This window comes from Muscardinus avellanarius, assembly GCF_963383645.1.
Source record: "Muscardinus avellanarius genome assembly, chromosome: 1".
NCBI lineage: Eukaryota > Metazoa > Chordata > Mammalia > Rodentia > Gliridae > Muscardinus > Muscardinus avellanarius.
In genome coordinates this window covers 162,910,571-162,929,811 of record NC_137786.1, presented here as the reverse complement: position 1 = coordinate 162,929,811, position 19,241 = coordinate 162,910,571, and the positions used below count along the sequence as shown (strand labels likewise).

General features: G+C 38.1%; 1 protein-coding gene and 1 pseudogene across 3 annotated transcripts in view; one reads left to right on the top strand and one right to left on the bottom strand.

Moving 5' to 3' along the window:
• TYR (tyrosinase) overlaps window positions 1-19,241 on the top strand; it is a gene marked incomplete at both ends in the record, with an annotated part of 93,726 nt that overhangs the window by 34,605 nt on the left and 39,880 nt on the right. For both annotated transcript variants that reach the window (XM_080695998.1, XM_080695997.1), the window contains one exon: window positions 9,916-10,063. In XM_080695998.1, the coding sequence (XP_080552124.1) occupies window positions 9,916-10,063 (148 nt within the window). The remainder of the gene's footprint in view (window positions 1-9,915; window positions 10,064-19,241) is intronic.
• LOC308272143 (cleavage and polyadenylation specificity factor subunit 5-like) lies at window positions 1,582-6,016 on the bottom strand (annotated as a pseudogene). Its single transcript has 4 exons — window positions 6,007-6,016; window positions 5,679-5,917; window positions 2,346-2,479; window positions 1,582-2,262 (listed from the first exon to the last, which is right to left on the bottom strand). The product of its transcript is annotated as a cleavage and polyadenylation specificity factor subunit 5-like (transcript).

Genomic DNA, 19,241 nt, shown 5'->3' with positions numbered 1-19,241 from the left:
TTGCTCCAACTACCTGAGGCTTGTTGGGTGATTTATTCTAAAACTGCTTCAGTTCATCATTATATTCTCTCACAATGACTCAAGTCACATTCTAATTAAGCTGATTAAAATAAACTCCACTGCTCATGTTGAAAAGCCTTCTCAGTTTATCTAGTTTCCTACCACTAAAACTACAAATACATTTTTATCTTTATCTAGGCTTGTGCAAGATACAGTCACATCAGACATAACCATATTATAAACTTCATGTTTAGCTCTTGGGACACATTGCTGGTGATGTATGCAAAATATGACCACTTGAGGACCAACAGTTTTGCAGACAAGTTTTTAAGATGGTCAAGAACAGCACCAATGAAAGGGTGATAGATATAAAGTAATCTATCATTTTTTTCTATCTTCTGTAATAATCTGAGGAAATTCTTCTGACTAGAATTCTTTTGGTGACTCACAAGCTTAAAAAAAATTCAGAATTGTCTGAAGATCTTAAAAACTTCACATTTCCAATCATTTTTTTAACTGTCTTGTGCCTGGTAGTTCTCAGGTTGTACTCAGTGAGCATGGGCAGGGTACACAGGTAACAAGACCACAGCTGAAATTGACACCAGTACAGTAAACACCACCCCCCCCCCCAAACCTGGTTGTACCACTGGCCTAAGAATACTGCAGCCAATACAACTTAAAAAATGCATCTCTCAGCCGGGCGTGGTGGGGCACACTTGTAATCCCCGCGCTTGGGAGGTGGAGACAGGAGGATCACACAGGTTCGAAGCCAGCCTCGCTGGCTTAAGAGACCCTGTTACCAAATAAAATATATATATAAAAAATACGTCTGGGAGTGTGACCCGAAGGTAGAAGGGTTTCCAGGAACCCCAGTACCACCAAACAACAACAACAACAACAACAACAACAACAACAAAAACAATGCATCTCTCATCACTTTATCTTCCTAAAATTCAAGCTTCATGTAAAAATTCAGGACATAAGCCTGTGTGTCCTAATTTAGGCTTATGAACAATAAGTTCCAAAGAGGAAAAAAATTACACCAAGAGATCTGATTCTCTAATTTTCACATAGGCAATTCCCTTCATATTTACACACTGTTGCCCATTTTACTACCTCCCCTTTGAACAAAGACTTCAAAATTAACTGTGAAGAATATCAAATGGGGGAGAACAGGTCCACAGATATCAGAACATCATGCCATAATTTAAAAGTCTGGGGATGCTTTTGGTCATATTTTATCTATGACCTGCGCATGATCTAATAGTCCATCTATTGTCTTATTTTCCTTAAACACCAAAATTTATGAACTACTTGTTCTTAAGTTGCTTTGAATAATTTAAATTTGACTATTTATTTTTTATTTATTTTTTATTTTTTGGTGGTACTGGGGGTGGAACCCAGAGGTTTTCTACCTCCGGGCTATACTACCAGACCTTTTTTACATTTTATTTGGAAACAGGGTCTCGCTAAGTTGCTGAAAGCCTCACTAAGTAGCTGAGGCTAGCTTCGAACCCGTGCGATCCTCCTGTCTCAGCCTCCCAAGAGCAGGGATTACAAGTGTGCGCCACCACGCCTGGCTTAAATTTGACTATTTATATGAATTAATCCTAAATGTCCATATCTGCTCAAGAACTGAGGGAGGCTCGAAATGATGGATCCATGTTCTGGTTCATTGTCGTACAATTCAAACAATGGTACGGCTACCACCTTGTGATTTTTAAGGACTGCAAACAAGGCTTTCTCTTGAAGCTGAGCCAGAAACAACTTCCTATGTTCCTTGGCCTTTATGTGGAATATTTGCAGGAACAGATGGGAAGTGAAGAGGTTGAAAATTTGGTGGACACCATTTAACAACACAGTCATCAATGGCCCAGTCTTGTAGGCCTTCTGATGACCCAGTATCTCTGTCATTAAACATTTCATTCATCTTCTTTTGGATTAAGTTCACCACCATGTAATTTGAAAAAAAAAAAAATGTTCCCAGTGGTAGCGGTAACACCAGTTAGCTGGTACTCATAGACAATCAGAACTCCTTTTGCAGTCAGTCCTTTTCATTCCAATTTTGTCAAATTTTTCCCTTCTGGGCTGGAATTTGGCTGCTGAAACAGAGCTGTCCTTCTCACAGAGGGGCTTTTTTGTACCAAACGTATAATTAGTAAAGGGGCACAGGATGATGGTATGCTCCAAGGTGAGAGGCTTGGTCTGCTGGATGTACTTGTTGCCAAATTGGTTGACCCCTGGAGCCAGCCCATCTGTGAGCTATTGTGTGATGCTACAGACAAGCTGACAAGCTCAAATACTGGCTGCTACGAGAAAGCTGAAGGCAGGGGAGACCTTCTTACCCTTGTGGGCAGCAGTTATCTGTGCCCAGCTCAGCAGACATCAGTCTTCGGTAGCCATTAACAGGAGAAAGCAAGAGCTGAAGATTTGTTGACACATGTGAGGAGTACCAGCTCACCTTCTGATTCTGTGAGGCCTAGAGCATTTACATTTTCAGCAAATTTACAGGTTGACGCCTTTGGTTCTGAGACCACACTTTTGAAAACCACAAAATTTGTGGTCAGTGACCTAAGTGATTGTGTAATAATTATATGTGAAGAAACCCCCTATCATGAGATTGGTTTCTTACTTTGCTCCCCTGCCTGAAGGAGTCTCCTCAGTCGAAAGAATTTTCTAATGAAGATGCTGATCAATTAATTACAGTATGGCTGAAGAACTTTATTGGAAAAAACTGAAAGTTGTTTGATATATCTATAGACTTTTTACAGTTGTTTGTATATCTACAGACTTATTTAGGACAAAAATACTTGTGGTATGCAATTTTGTGCTTCTGCTGTAAGTAGTTTACATGTGAAAGCCTTTTTAAAAGTAGTAACTTATCCAGTGGGTTTGGTGGCACTTGCCTATAATCCCAGTATTTGGGAGGCTAAAACAGGAAGATTATAGATTGAAGGCCAGCCTAAGCAATTTAGCAAGACCCTCAGTAACTTAGGGAGACTCTGTTTCAAAGCAAAACAAAGTAGAATGCTCTGTGTTCAATCCCCAGTACCACAAAAGGACAAAAAAAAAAAAAAAAAAAGTACTGGTGGTGTAGCTCAGAGGTAGGAAGTCCTTGAGTTCAGTCCTCCTATACCCCCCCCCCCACACACAAAGGGTCATTTCTCATTCTTTAGATGCATCGATGTACATCTATCCAATGGCTTTTGGCTTATTTTCTCCAATTCTTTCTCACTGAATCACTATGAAATATTTAAAAATAGCTTAAAGCCGGGCGTGGTGGCGCACGCTTGTAATCCCCGCGCTTGGGAGGCGGAGACAGGAGGATCGCGCAGGTTCGAAGCCAGCCGCGCTGGCGTAAGAGACCCTGTTTCAAAAATATAAAATAGGTCTGGGAGTGTAGCCCGGAGGTAGAACGGCTTCCAGGAACCCCAGTACCACCAAAAAAATAAAAATAAAAATAAAAAAAAGTAAAAATAGCTTAAAATATTGACCTCAAATAAAATTAATTCAGTGTGCTCTTTTCTGAAAGTTTGACTTCACTCCTTTTCACACATCAAAATCAAATAAGCATGATAAAGTACAACATTTATAAACCCATTTCCTAAAAGGAATACCTAATTAAATAAGATCATTTACATGAAAATGCCTTGCGAGTGCTGCTATGTAGTAGTTACTCAATTTTAACATCATTTTCAAGAGAACACATTTTAGCAATTATTCTCAAGAAAATATTTCACCACATAAGTTTGTGGCACAATATTTTAAAGACAGAAACATTTTTTGCATTTTCATGATATGGAAAAGGAAAATGTCTAGCTAAAGAAAAATATATTCAAAAGTAAAATTCTGGAAGCATGAATTCAAGTTTATAGGATAGAGATCAGTTTAACCAAACGCAATAAATTTCAAGCCCAGTTGCACATTAGAATAATTTGGGTGTTTTTAAAATTTTATTTGCTTGAGTTCGATTCTAGACCAATTAAATCCAAATCTCCAGATATCAGAAACAAGAATCAATTGTAAAAACAAACAAACAAAAACTCGCTAGATGGTATCAAAGAAGAAATGAAAAATAAAAATAAATGGATTTGACAAATTGAAGTTCATCTATCTGGTCTTGTTTATAAATTTCCGCATAGGAATGTGGCTTTAAAAGTGTGTGTGTGTGTGTGTGTGTGTGTGTGTGTGTGTGTGTGTGTGTGTTTTACTGGGAATTAAACGGAGGGTCATTCTACCTCCTAGCTACACACCTAGCCTTTTATTTTCTAAACAGTCATACTGCTGAGGCTGGTCTCAAACCTGCAGTCCTCCTGTCTCAGCCTACCAGGTAATGGAATTACAGACATAAGCCACTATGCCCTGTGCATGCAAATGTAAAGGCATAAAAGCAGATGATTTGGGGGTCTGTCATTGCCCTTTGCAAAGAACTTTGTCATTTTGGCATCTGTGACTGGTAATAAGATCCATACTAGTTGGTTAGAATGTCTGTTCAGGTGGAAATTCTGGATAAGGTTGAAACATTAACACATTCTGCACCTTCCTGTGATCCAGTGGATTTTAAGCAGTTCCTCAAGGTATGTCAGCATCAGTACAGAATGCTCAACTCTTGTACATAGGTCAGAACACAGAGCTTGGAATTCATCAGAACCACGTTCAATTCGACTCACCAAATATTAGTTTAAATTTATGTCTGTTATTTAAATTGTATAAAGTTTTCTTATCCGTAAAATTGGACTAATGATAAAATTGTTGTCACAAATAACCCTAAATTCAAATTGGATAATGTACATGAAAGATATTTAAAAAGTTGGATGTATGTCATTATTATTATTCAATCCCTAGATAAGCTTTGGACTTTTTCTTCCAGAGAGGAATAAAATCTCAGCAGGAAATTCTACTGATGTTGGAAACATAATTTCTATTTTTTAAAAGGTAACTTCAGGAGACACACACAAAAAAAAAACCATTTGTGAGGAGATAAAATAGAAAGCAATATCACATTTTGATATTCTTTTCATCTATAACATTTTCTCTATTTTTGTCACTTGATAAGTACAAGATAGAACTCTTTGAAGGTCTTTTGTAGATTTTATGGATAAAGGAATGTATCTTTCCTATTTTCAGTTTCCACTGGCTGTATAAAGAAAGGTTTGAGAAGTATTTTGTAGTTGTTTTTCTTTTAAATACAGAGACATGCAAGGCTCTGATTTTGACTGTGGAAAATCAAAGCATATCATTGATCTCTCCTTCTGAGGCATTTCCAGACTATTTGAAGAGTCAGTCAAGTTTATATTTCATTTAAAATTATTAATTTAATCAGATGGGCCATACTAACAATCTGGCACATATCACAGAGGTTTGCCTCAGCCTGGATCTTCAAATCACACAGTTTAGGATCACAGAATGACATTTTGATTAATGCTGGAACACATCTACAAATGCGCTCACCTAGTGAAGTCAGAGCATCTTAGATTGTGTAAGTACACTCTGTGATGTTCGCACAAGACAAAATCACCCAGAATACATTACTCAGAACTTATCCTTGTTCAAAGGGACATGTGTAGTATGAATCTGACAAACTCCATGGGCCACCTATTCAGATCTTTTTCCTTATTAAAGGCAGAGTTTCTGCTAAACACCACCTGGCAAGTCAGCACTCATGAGTGAAGAAGCACTGCGTCTGCTGGGAGTGCTTTTAGAATGGCATCCAAGCTCGGCCCTGGCCACCCTGGGTGAAGCAGCTGCGGGATGAGGCCAAGCAGCAGGCAGGGTGCTGTAGATGACTGGAGTCGAGGAAGGAGGGAAGTGTCTGGTGGAAGAATGGGACTCGACAGTGTGGAAAGGCAGCAGAAGAGGCTTTTCTGTGTTAGGAGTGCCCTGTAATCTTGGTTAGCAGCTCCCATGATGCATGCCCCTTTACGAAGTGCAACAGGATATAGACATGAGAGCTGCCACTCAGAGAGCATCCATTTGGGTGCTAGATCTCAGTAGTCATTTTCACACCTTCAGTCATCGTTAACCTTGATCTGATTCAAAAGATGAGTGTTAACTAAACTTCTCGCTCTCTCTCTTTCTCTCTCTCTCTTTTCGGGTCTGAGGATGGAACTTATGGACGTTCGACCTTCGAGCTACACTCCCTGCCTTATTTTTTATTCTTTATTTTGAAACAGGGTCTCACTAATTTGCAGAGGGCCTCACTAAGTAGCTGAGGCTGTCTGCGAACCACGATCCCCCCATCTCAGCCTCCCAAATGCTGGAATCACAAATGTGTGCCACCACGCCTGGCGCCTCTCTCTTACCAAAGATAAAAATAATAATTAAGTTGGCAAAGTAACAAGCAATTTAAATCCAAGTCTGCTAATCTCTAAAAGGCTTTTCTGTACAGCAGAATCTTCAAACAGGAATATACACACTACTGCACATCCATAAAGACTCTCTAAACCAAGTGTGTGGTATACATCTGTCATCCCAGCACTTGGGAGGCTGAGAGATGAGGATTGCAGGTTTGATGACAGGCTCATCAGTTTATTTATTTTTTAATGCTGGAGATGTATCTCAGGGGCAGAAGGTCCCTGGCCTCAACCCCCAGTGTGTGTGTGTGTGTGTGTGGGGGGGGGGTCTCTAAAGGGTCCAGTGCATGAAGAATGTTGGAAAATTTGTTTCATTTATGCTTTTCTAAAATAACTCTGAGGAGGTTTTAGAGGGCTTTCCTTATCACTTCTCCTTCCACAATTTTCCTTTTTCCAACTCTCTAGAGGAAAGGCTTATGTCTTACCTGTTCTGCATTCATTCCCAATACACTGTGTTCTCAGAAAGAAATAAAAATTTGCAGAATGCCAGATAAGTAGGGAATTTGAAATATTGGTGCCAATGTTTTCAAAGTCAGTGACATTCATGGTTAGAGAAAATTTCTTACAAGTTGGGTGGTTTATAAATTATTGACAATTTGTATTAATGTAAAAATTGTTTACAATTTATAAATTATTTACAATTTGTAATAATCCCCAGTACCACAAAAAAAATCCTTAGTTGAGTCATCAATTGATAGATTCAAATATGAAAACTAATTCATTCACAAAGTGTGGTGGAGCATGCTTGTAATCCCAGTACTCAGAAGGCCGAGACAGAAGGATGGCAAATTCACAGCCTCAGAAAATTAGCGAGGCTCTCAATAACTTAGCAAGACTCTGTTTCCAAATAAAGAGGACTGGGAGTGTAGCTCAGAGGTAGGATGCCCTTGCCTTCAATCCCTAGAACCACACACACACACAAAAGAAAACTAATTCATATCATGGATTATGAGATTTTTAGCATGTAAAACTCAAAAGAAGCTATATAATCAAGTTAAATACTTGGGTTTTTTTGCCAGGCGTGGTGGTGCATGCTTGTACTACATTTGGGAGGCTGAGACCGGAGGATCACAGTTTGCCGACAGCCTCAACTACTTAGTGAGACTCTTTGCAACTCAGTGAGACCCTGTTTCAAAATAAAGAATAATAATTTTAAAAATAGAGCAGGGGATATAGCTTGGAGATAGAATGCCCCTGGGTTCCATGCCCAGACCCACACACACACACAAAAAAAATCTTGTTTTTATTTTTTCATTACCATCTTGTTATTCTTAAAAACATTTTCTCAGAATATTTATATTTTCATTTAGCATAAAATTATATTCACCTCTATCCTTTATAAAATATACTGATCATGCCTGGATAGCTGAAACAAACTTTAATAATCTTTCACCAGTCATTGATAATGCATGTTTAATAAAATTTTACTTTTATATATAAGAGTTATTTTGTCAAATATTTACTTATGTGATTTTGATAAGTTGTGTTACACTAAAATTATAATGCTAACTCTATCATTTAATACTAATGCTCACAAAAATATTTTTTCTTAAGTAATTTTAACCTATACACTATCTTCTATTACAAAAATGTATAAAGGAGAGCCAGGCATGATGGCCCACGCTTGTAATTCCAGCACTTGGAAGGCTGAGACCAGAGGATCGCAGTTCACAGACAGCCTTAGCAACTCAGCGAGAACCTGTTTCAAATAAAGAATAAAAATTAGGGCTGGCGGTATAGCTTGGAGGTAGAATGACCCTAGGTTCCATCCCAAGTACCACAAAAATGTATAAAGGAGTAATATTTTTTATTTTTAGATGACATAAAAATTATTTATATTTAAGATACAAAGTTGTTTTGATGTGTGTATATATTAAGAGAAATAACTAAATTAAGCCAATTAACATGTCTATTATCTTATATACTTATCAATTCTTCGCAGTGAAAATATTTTAAATCTACTTATCACTTTTCAAGTATGCCATATATTATTCTGAAATATTTCCACCACTTTTTACAAGAAATCTCCTGCACTTATTCCCCTTATCTGACTGAAATTTTGCATACTTTGACCTACATCTCCCCAATACTCACCATTTAAAAAATATTTTCAGGGTAAAAATGTATGAGATTTAAAAATAATTCTATGGCAGAGTAAAATACAAACATTAGATCAAGCATAAAAAAGAAAATCTGTAAAGCTCCAGGGTATAAAAGGTAGTTTTGAATGAAAATAAAAATAAGTGGATGATAGTGTCAGATATGTGAGTGTGTTTGTGTGTGTGTGTGCGTGTAACTGGGGATGGGACCCAAGGGCTTTCCATCTTCGAGCTACACTCCCAGACTTATTTTATTATTTTCTATTTGGAAACATGGTCTCATTAAGTTGCTGAGAACCTCACTATGTAGCCGAGACTAGCTTTGAACTCTCACAATCCTCCTATCTCAGCTTTCCAAGTACTGGGATTACAAGGGTGTGCCACCATGCCTGGATTTATATTTTTAAAATTTATATTACCTCTTTAAAAAATTTATACATTTGCAATATATCTGAATTATAATCTCTGAAAATATATTTAGAGTTGTAGGTAAGCCAACTTGGAACTCACTTAAAAATATGGGGGAAAATATATAAAATGCAGTTATAAAGCTTTCCCTTAGTACTACTCAAAGATGCAAAACCTGGAAAGCATTGCTATACAGAACGGTGTCCCTCTGTGACATGTGATTTATGGCTACTTAGGAGAGGCACAGTAGACCAGTGCATTTAAGAGCTCCAGTACTGTGATAAATCAGAGTTCTGTTTACACCCCCACATCATCCATCCCTTAACCTTACACAAGTTCATTGCCCTCTGTAAGCCCTCTCTGTAATAAATAAGTGCTTAATTTGTCTAACCATTCTCGACATTATATAAAATTAATTATGTCAGGCTTTTAGAAAAATGCCTACAGTTGGTAAGCAACATTCACAAGAACAGGGTTCAATATGGTCAAGACTGAATTCTAAACAAATTTGAAATAAATGTTTTGCCAATTCAAAACACTTTATGATCTGTATCCCTGGAACTGTCAAAGATGAATGACAATGTCATGAGTTTTGTGTTTTCTCCGAATCCAGAAGCCAAAATTAAAATATTCTGCACACCTGGAAAGCAAGGGGACTGAAAGAACTACTTTACGTGCTGCTGCTGATTGAAATGAGAGTGACCCTGCTCATTATTATAAAATGTTCAAATAACTTTGCATGATTAGAAAAAAGTCTTTATTAAAAAAATAAGCAACAAGGGGGGTGAAAATTAGCTAGATCTATTCCATCTGGTTAATCCATTCATTGTAACAAAGAACAGCATTTAATATTTCAAAGATCTTTTGAATGTTCACTGGGTATCAGATGTAAAGAATCCCAATGTGGAACGAATTTTGTTACTGATTTTATTTGAATATGGCTTTCCATTCTGATTGAATGGAATTTGAATATGGCTAAACCAAATGAAATCCTTACTTACATTTTCAATCATCTAGTAAACTAATTTTTTCCCCAATTTTCTTCTTACCAACAGGATTTGCTAGTCCACTTACTGGGATAGCAGATGCCACCCAAAGCAGCATGCACAATGCTTTGCACATGTTCATGAATGGAACGATGTCCCAGGTACAGGGTTCTGCCAACGATCCCATTTTTCTTCTTCATCATGCATTTGTGGACAGGTTGGTTAACATTTTTTAATAGAGAGAGTGTGTGTTTATTGGATTTATTTATTTATTTATTTGTTTATTTATTGGTGGTACCAGTGGTGAAACCCAGAGGCATTATACCTCCGGGCTATACTTCCAGACCTATTTTCTATTTTATTTGGAAACAGGGTCTCACTAAGTTGCTGAGAGCCTCATTAAGTAGCTGAGGCTGGTTTTGAACCTGTGCGATCCTCCTGTCTCCGCCTCCCAAGCATGAGGATTACAAGGGTGCGCCACCACGCCCGGCTCAGACGACGCCCGGCTCTGTTTATTGGATTTAAATGGAGTGGATTTCTATCAAATATATTTTAGCCATTGCAACAAAGCTAATGAATTATTATTGTTTCAGAAATAGAACCTAAGCTAAGAATGTGGATATAGTATTTTATTAAAGAAGTAACTTAGAAAATATGAACCAGTAATGGAGGAGAAGGAATAAGGATAAAATGGAGGAAAGACTAATTGAGGGCGCAGCTTCATCTGAAGTCTCCGAATAGGTCAGATGGGTAGAGAATAGAGTATACCTCAGTTTGTCCTAACTCACGACAAAGGAAATGAGTTTTTATAATCTCAAATTAAGAAGCCATTAGCTACAGGTTGCTCTAGAGTAGAGGATATAAAAGTACACGCACCCACTTGCTTTCCAACAAGTCTTGTGCACATGTGCCCAAGCCTTCCAAATTTTGCAAGATCATGTGGTTATATGTGCTTATAACTAAAGCAATGGATACACAGAATTAGCTATGAAAATATTTTAGTATAATATAGAATATAGAAAGACCAAGGAATGGCTACATTCCTGAAAGGGACAAAGGTCTGTTATTATTTCATGTGACTCTGAGTGTCCAATCTTTGGTTTCCAAAAGGACTTTTGGAGATCTACATTTAAAAAAATTTTTTTGTTGTTGTACTATAGACAGACATCTTAATGAAATAAAAGACAGTGAAGGCATACATGGACACGTCACCCAATTAGTTCTTACCCAGTTCCTACCCCATCCTCTCTCCCTCCTTCTTCTCATGTTTTTAAAGCAAAGGGATCTACTGGTGTGAGAGGACAGGGCTGAAGGCGAACATTTGGATCTTGAAGAAGATCTGAAGTCTGGATTTGGATCTAGAGCCTCTGCTTTAATTCCCAATATTTCAGGCATATTTGTATACAGAGCAATGTGGTGAGAATAATTAGTGTGGACCAGTGAGAAATTTGTTATTGTTGGAATCTGTGTATTAGTACCCCTGGGAGTTTAGGTAACTCATGTAGCTCTTCTGAGCCTTTCTTTCCTCATCTTTGGAATAGGGTCTCACTAAATTGCAGAAGGTCTCAATAATTTTCTGAGGCTAGTCCCCAAGTTGCACTCTTCCTGTCTCAGCTTCCCAAGTATTGGGATTACAGGTTTGCACCACCATACCCAAAAATAAGGAGCTATAATAATTATTTTTCTACAACAATTTGAATAACTTTTCTTTAATAAGAGAGTTACTCTCAAAAGTTTAAAGGTTTTTTTGTGATACCTGGAATATGCACTTTAAAGGAATACCACATGCTATTAGGGCTTAGAAGTCTCACAAATGTTAGCTTTCCTTTTCATTATTTTATCTGTTGATCAAACATTCAATTAAGAGGCACTTAATTAGTACATACTGGGCCCTCTCTAGACTCTCTGTGTGTAATTTTTTTTTTTTTTTTGTAGAATTGGGGATTGAAACCAGGGACATTCTACCTCCAAGCTACATCACAGCACTTTTTAAATTCTTGTTTTGTTTTGAAACAGTGTCTAAGTTTCTAAGGCTGGCCTCAAACCTGTGATTTTCCTGTCCCAGCATCTCAAATACTGGGATCATAGGCATGTGCCACCATGCTTGGCTGACATTCTAGCTTTTGTATCCTTCCTAAAAGAACACCTTAGTGTGCGTGCAGCTAGGCCTTCCACCTCATTCACAAGTGAGAGGTAGTTCAACATCATCTTCTCTGTACAGCTTTCTTCACTGCCCCAAGGCACCAACTCCATTTTAGGGAGGTAAGGAATTTTTGTGCTTTCCTATTCCATAGAATTGAGGATGTATTATTATAATTGACCAATTACTACTTTATTTAACAATGTCCCGAAACACTACTTTAAATCTTACTTTACCTATCATGTCTTTCTACTTGTTTTCCTTGTATTCAGCATAATGCCCAATACATAGCATTTACTCGAATTAATTAAGTGAAGGATTCTAAAGTCTTACTACCTTGTGTTCGCTAGCCAACTGGCTAGGAAAGAAGGTTTAAATACATTCTCCACTGTCATTTCACAGTGCAGACTGCAAATACTGCAAATGAACTCTTGCATACCACGGAAAATTCAATAACCATTAAAATGATGATGAATATTTATAATTGTTGGTGTTTAAAATGTTTACTGTATATTATTAATGAATGAAAGTCATAAAATAGAATGTGTGTAGTACTGAGGATTGAACCCCAGAGAATTCTATCTCTGAGCTATCCTCCAAACTTTTTTTAAAAAAATTCTGAAATAGGGTCTTCCTAAGTTGATGAGAGTCTCACTTCTTACTGAAACTGCCCTGGAATCTGTGATTCTCCTTTTTTTCAGGCTCCCAAGTACTGGGAGTAGAGGTGTTCACCACCACACCCACCTCCACCAGCTCTTTTTATTCTATTTTTATTAAAATAATTGTTGGTGACTCATCTATGTTTCAGAATCCTAACCCTCATAGACTGAATGAAGTTCTACCAGGCAGTAGAGCTCAGAGTCCTCTGCATGGCCTGCTCATGGTTAGGGTCTTGTGTTCAGTTATGTTCAATGGGTCACCTCATTATGTCTGCAAGTTTTCAAATCTCCCTTATGCAAATGCTCTGTATCGACCTGACTCTTGGAAATATATGTTGCACTTTCATATGATGTATTTTTTTAGATTACACATTGGACAGCCATATTTGCATTTTTGAGGATCTAGCAATGTGGCAAAGAGCTTTTATGCTAATTATTTTCTCTGGAAGGTACAAAGGATTGGTGCTGGATGGGGTACTGTGGATAATTGTCAGAACAGCAAAAAGGGACTTCATAACTACTTCTCTTTACACACAGCCATTCAAAAAGCAAGCATTCCTCGATACACTGCACTCATTCATCTATTCATCTGTTGATTCAACAAATATTAAGTACCTTATACATCACTGCTATGTCAAATCGTGAGCATCCAAGCATCACTAAAAAATTTCTCATCTATTTAGTATCTCCCAGGCTAGATGTGTAAATAATTAAGCAACATAAATAAAATGCAACTTCTTGACTAATAGTGACTTTATAGCCTAGAATATGAGGGAGTGAAGAGAAGAGCACCAAGTTGGAGACACAGAGCTGCACAACCAGCTACACAACCTGCAGCACCAAGCCCCACACCTGCAGAGTGAACACGCAACCTGTAGGAGATTCCATCGTTGGGATTATTTGTGACTGGGAGACTTTGGACAGTTGATTGTGACTTTAATGTGTAACATTTGGAAGTAAAAATACTCAATAATTAGGGAACAAAATAAGAAAGGCACACACATTTGATACTAAAAGAAATTTCAGCCAGGCATGGCCATATACATCTGTCATTACAGCAGTACAGGACTTGGGAGACTGACACAACACAGGAGTACTGCAGGATGGAGGGCAGCTTCAGCAGCTTAGTAAGCACCTCGGCAACTACATGAGAACTTGTTTCAAAATTAAAAATTAAAAAGCGGCTGGGATATAGCTCACAGGTAGAATGCCCCTGTCTTCCATCCCTAGTATTGGGGAAAAAAGAAAGGATGGAATGAAGGAAAGAATGAAGGAAATAAGGAAGGGATTCAAACAATAGTCAGTCATTAAAACAGTGTTAAAATGTAAAAAAACACAACTAGCATTTTTTGAGATCTTACTATTCAGCAAATTATAAGTGCATCACATAAAGGGACTCGTGTGATACTTAAAGAAATCCTGCCATCCTACTCCTTAAGTGCCATTATCCGTGTATTATGGATGAATAGACTGAAGTACAAATGAGTAATGTGTACTATGTGCTGCTTCATGAAGGTTTTGGAGAGAGACTTAATAGAAGGAAGGTACACACACACACACACACACACACACACACACACACACACACAGTGATTTTCATCTTCCTCCAGTGGGGAAGCAGGAGCTGTCAGTACCAGTGGTTATGTGAAACACTTGTTAAGCAGTGTCATTGCTGCAGCAGGGGTCAGTCCAAGCAGAGTAAGTTGGTTATAAATGTAAATCTTAGGAGCTGGGTGTGTTGGCGCATGCTTGGAATCCCAGAATGTGGAAGGCTGAGACGGGAAGATCGTGGTTTTCATAGAGCCTTAGCTACTTAGTGAGGCCCTCTGCAACTCAGTGAAACCTGTTTCAAAATAAAGAATAAAAAAAATAGGACTAGGAGTGTAGCTCAGAACCGTAACAAAACAAAACAATAAAACTTAAGAAGCTGAAGTCATGGAGGAATTGGGGTTCTAGTTAAAAGGAATCTCAAGAGAAATAAAGACTAGATAAAAAACCAGTGGTGGTAAGTTTGCCATTTAGGGTGTCTAGAAGCTTACGCTAGCACTTTTACCTGATGCTTAGACCATTTTCTGATATGTGTGGGACTCAGCGATTTCTCTGACTGGATAGGCACTGGCTTCGAGACTCAGTGAGATGGAGGGAGAAAAAACAGGGCATGATACCAACCTCCAGGAGCTTGCAGTCAAAATCTCACATTCTAAGTGTGAGGAGAAACCATGTAAGGGAAAGCCATGAGTGCTGTGTCAGAGCTTGTGAGCATCTCCTGGGGCTTTTCCTGGCTCTGGAGTGATCTTGGGGAAATTGCTGAACCTCTCTGAGCCTCAGTTTATTTTCTTACAATAGAGGGGCAGTGATACTACCATCCTCAGAGAAATTTTACAAATTTACAAAATTTACACTTTGTAAACTATAGAATGTTATTTAAAAACTAGGTCTGATAAAGAGAGGAGAAATAAAGAGAGGAGAGTATAAGGTTTGTTTTTTCACACACTTAACACTTTTGTTCTCCACCTAACTATTCTCTGAGAGCTCTTTAGTATCACCGACAACCTCAGTGGTTCTTCATAGCCTGTCTTTTCAGTGCCTGGGAAACCTGCCCAGGTGTAAACCCAAAGCAGTGCACTCCAGGAATGGCTGGCCTGCCTTGCTGCTCAGCTACAGATTAATTACATCTCCTGGAGTGACTTCTTGGCTAGGTTTTCCAATGAAGTTTCCCCTCTTCTCTGTCCATCTCCCGACTCTCCCTTGGGTGATCCTGCTAAGAAAAGCTGCCCTGAATCACATGCCCTGAAACCAGCTGCCTGCCAACTTGGCAGCAATGAAATAGTCCATGCAGGAGGGTGGCAGTAAGGCAGCTCCCTGGGGCTCTTGGGATGAACAGCAGATTGCTTCCCTGCTGGTGGCTGCAAGGCTGAAGCTTGCCTCGAAAGGCAGAAATCCCAGGGTTATGGGAGGAGGTGAGGTCAGAAATCAGAACTGTCTTCAAGTCTCCTCTTGCAATCAGATGGGATGGCAGAGGGAGACCTGTCTGCCTTTGTGTTTCTTTTCCCACTGTTGCACTGTGGCCAGATTTTTTTTTAACAATCTTCCTGATTATTTTTCTGAAATGTAATTAATTCAATAGAACAAATATAAGTTATACTTTTTTCATATTTGAACATGTTCCCACAACTACTTTCTTGTGGTACAGTTTTGCTCTTGGACCAGTATGCATTCTTTAGATTGATTCATAGATTTATCTATTTCTCCCAGTAAATTTTGAGCCCTTTTCAGACAGGGTCTATGTATTGATCATCTGTGGCACCTAATAAAAACACTGGCACATAGTATTCATTCATCAAATACTTATTAGACTAAAGTATTGTGTAATTGATAATTCTGAGTCAGGGAGCCATCTGGTATATTATCAATAACATTTTAATGTAGAATAAAATATTAATCCAAATAAATTTAATTATACTCTGTCAAGTGTTAAAGAAGTCATGTTCTGTAACTAATAATCTAAAGAAAGTTTGGACTATGATTTGAAAAATCTCCCGACTATTTGTAGGATTAATGGGTTTTAGTACTATAGAGATAAGGTTTCTTAAATTCAAATATTGGTAACCTAAATATCTCATAGGTAAAAGGAAAAAACAAAGTTTTCATTGTTTTTTGCTGATTTTTACTTTTGAAAGAGAATATCAAACTCCCAGTGAAATATTTCACAGTAAAATCACAGTAAAATAAAAAAAGGGATATAGAGAGGATAACTTGCCCAAGGACACAGACTGTTGCAGAGTGGAAGGAAAAGTGCAGAATATGAGGTCCCAGGAGGTAGTGAGGAATATTTAAGATGCAGTGGGATATCTAACCAAAGCAGGCAAAATCAGTATGACTACAGGAAAGGTCCTCATCAGAATTATTTAGGGAAGCAAAGGTCAAAACTTCTGAAATAGCACCAAATATCAGATCTAAGAGCACTAGAAAACACATCAAAAGACCAAAAATCAGGAGACTAGGAGGCAGTAAATCATGGGATTATGATCACAGATTTTAGAATCAAACATGCCTCAGTTTGAATTCCAAAGCTGCTACATCTAGCTATGTTATTTCTACCAAGCTATTTATTCTCCCCCCTAAACCTTCCTTTTCCCTGCAAAGAAATTGTGCTAATATTAGTAGCTATCTGAAGTTGTAGTTTAAATTATAAATACAATAAGTCTATAAGCTCATGCCAATATTTTTTTGGTACTGGGGATTGAATGCAGGGATATAGTACCTTTAAGATATACTAGCTCTATTTTATTTTTTATTTTGAGAATAAAATAAGGTCATTAGGTTTCTAAGAGTCTCCCTCAATTGCTGAGGCTGTCCTCAACTCTGTGATCTCCTGTCTCAGCCTTTCAAGTACTTGGGATTACAAGTGTGCACCACCATGCTCAGATCATATGCCAATATTCTTAATGCAAAATTACAAGGACAAGATCCTTGCCATTAAGATGCTTAACATTCTGGTATTGGAGTGGAAGAACACAAGTAAACCAGGAAACAAAGAAATAAGCATAAAGTTCAGTATAGTGCTATGGTGTTTGTAGTGCAAAATGCATATTTATAAAGATTTACTTGAAGTTAGGCATGGTGGTGTATGCCTATAATCCTAGTACTTGGAAGACTGAGACATGAGGATCACAAGTTTGAGACCAGCCTCAGCAATTTAGTGAGATCTCTAGCAACCTAAGGAAACCGTATTTCAAAACAAAAAATTAAAAGGGCTAGAGGTGTAGCTCAGAGGAAAAGGTACTTGAATTCAATTCCCAGCACCAAAAAAAAAAAAAAAAGATTGACTTGAGAAAAGGTTTCAATTGAGATACCCTTGTCAGAGCTGCCCTCTCTGAGGACGTGAGCTATAATTTGACACTGAGATTATAAAAAGGAGCCAGTTTGGAACATGTTTTTGGGCTTATGTTTCAGAAAGTGGGAAAAACAAGTTCAAAGGATTCCATGGCAGAGGTAGAAAAGAGCTTGTCTCTTCTCAAGGTTAAAAAGGAGACTAGAAAGCTGAAGCTGGAAACCAAAGGGAACCTGGAGTAGGGCGCAGGTGAAGAGAGCAGCTGAACCCTGGGCACAGTGGAAAGGTTGAAAGTGAAATCGGTGTGTTAGTCAGCTTTCTGCTTCCAAGAAAAGGTTGATTTGGGCTCACAAATTTAGAGGTTCCAGGCCATCATCTGGTGACCCTGTTGCTTTTAGGCCCATGGTAAATCAGCCTGTCATGGTGGAAGCCCATGGTGGAGAATAACCATTCACAGCATGGCTGGAAAACAAAAGAGAGAGAAAGCCACCGGGGTCTCCTGGAATCGGGAGCATTAGGGAAGATGATGGGGCTCTTTGATGAAGATTTAAAGATTACACAACTAATACACTTAGTGAAGGAAATATTCTCTTCTGGATATGTTAGGGCCCGTTTTGGATATTACAATTATATATCCCAGTAGTCTAGTGCATCTTGGAGATTGGAGCTAAAAAGAAAACAAAGTTGAACACATATATTTGGTAATTTATAATATATAGGGAATATTTAAAATCATGGGACTAAATGAAATCACCCAGGGACTGAGCATAAATAGAGAAGAAAAGGCCCAAACTACTTGGCCTACCCATTATTAAAAGGATGAGCAGAGACAGCTGATTAGCAAAAAATGCTGAGAAACTTTGGCTACAAAAGAAAGAGGAAAGCAAAAATAATAAGTCTCAAAAACCACATAGGAAAAAATTTCAAGATGCAGGAGGTGGGCAAATATATCAAATGTTTTTTAGAGATCAATACAATGATGAGAAAAAAATGTACTGTGGGGCCTCAAAACCCAAGGCTGTTTGTGACCTGGACAGCAGCTTGTCTGCTCAAATATAAGCATTAAAAGAAACCAGGTGAGGACAGGTTCTAAACAATCTTTCAAAAGGTTTTGACAAAACGGGAACAGAGAAGTGGGAAGCAGGAAAGGGATGTGGGGTTAAAAAGGGAATTGGGAAGCCAGGAGTGGTCCTGCGCTTGGGAGGCAGAGACAGGAGGATTGCACAGGTTTGAAGCCAGCCATGCTGGCTTAAGAGACCCTGTTTCCAAATAAAAAAAATATAAAACTAGGTTTGGGTGTGTAGCCCAGAGGTAGAAGGGCTTCCAGAAACCCCAGTACCACCAAAAAAAAAAAATTAATATGAATTTTGGCCAGGTATGGTGGTATATACATGTAATTCCAGTGTTTTGGAACCTGAGACAGAAGGATCATAGGCTCAAGGCTAGCCTCAAAAATTTAGTGAGGCCCTCTGCTACCTAGTGAAACTGTGTTTCAAAATAAAACATAAAATAATGTAGCTCAGATGTAAAATGCCCCTGGGCTAAATCTCTAGCACTGCTACCACCCCTAGACACATAGGAATTTTATCCCATGTCAGATGATGAGACTGAAACTCAAATTTTAGTAGGATAAAGACAGAATAGGAATTGGAAATGTTAAGATAGATTCAAGATTTTAGAACTGTGATGATAAAATATAGGTAGGATGACAGATAAACTGAGAAGAATAAGAATTAAGAAACAATGTTGTTTTTAATGGCTT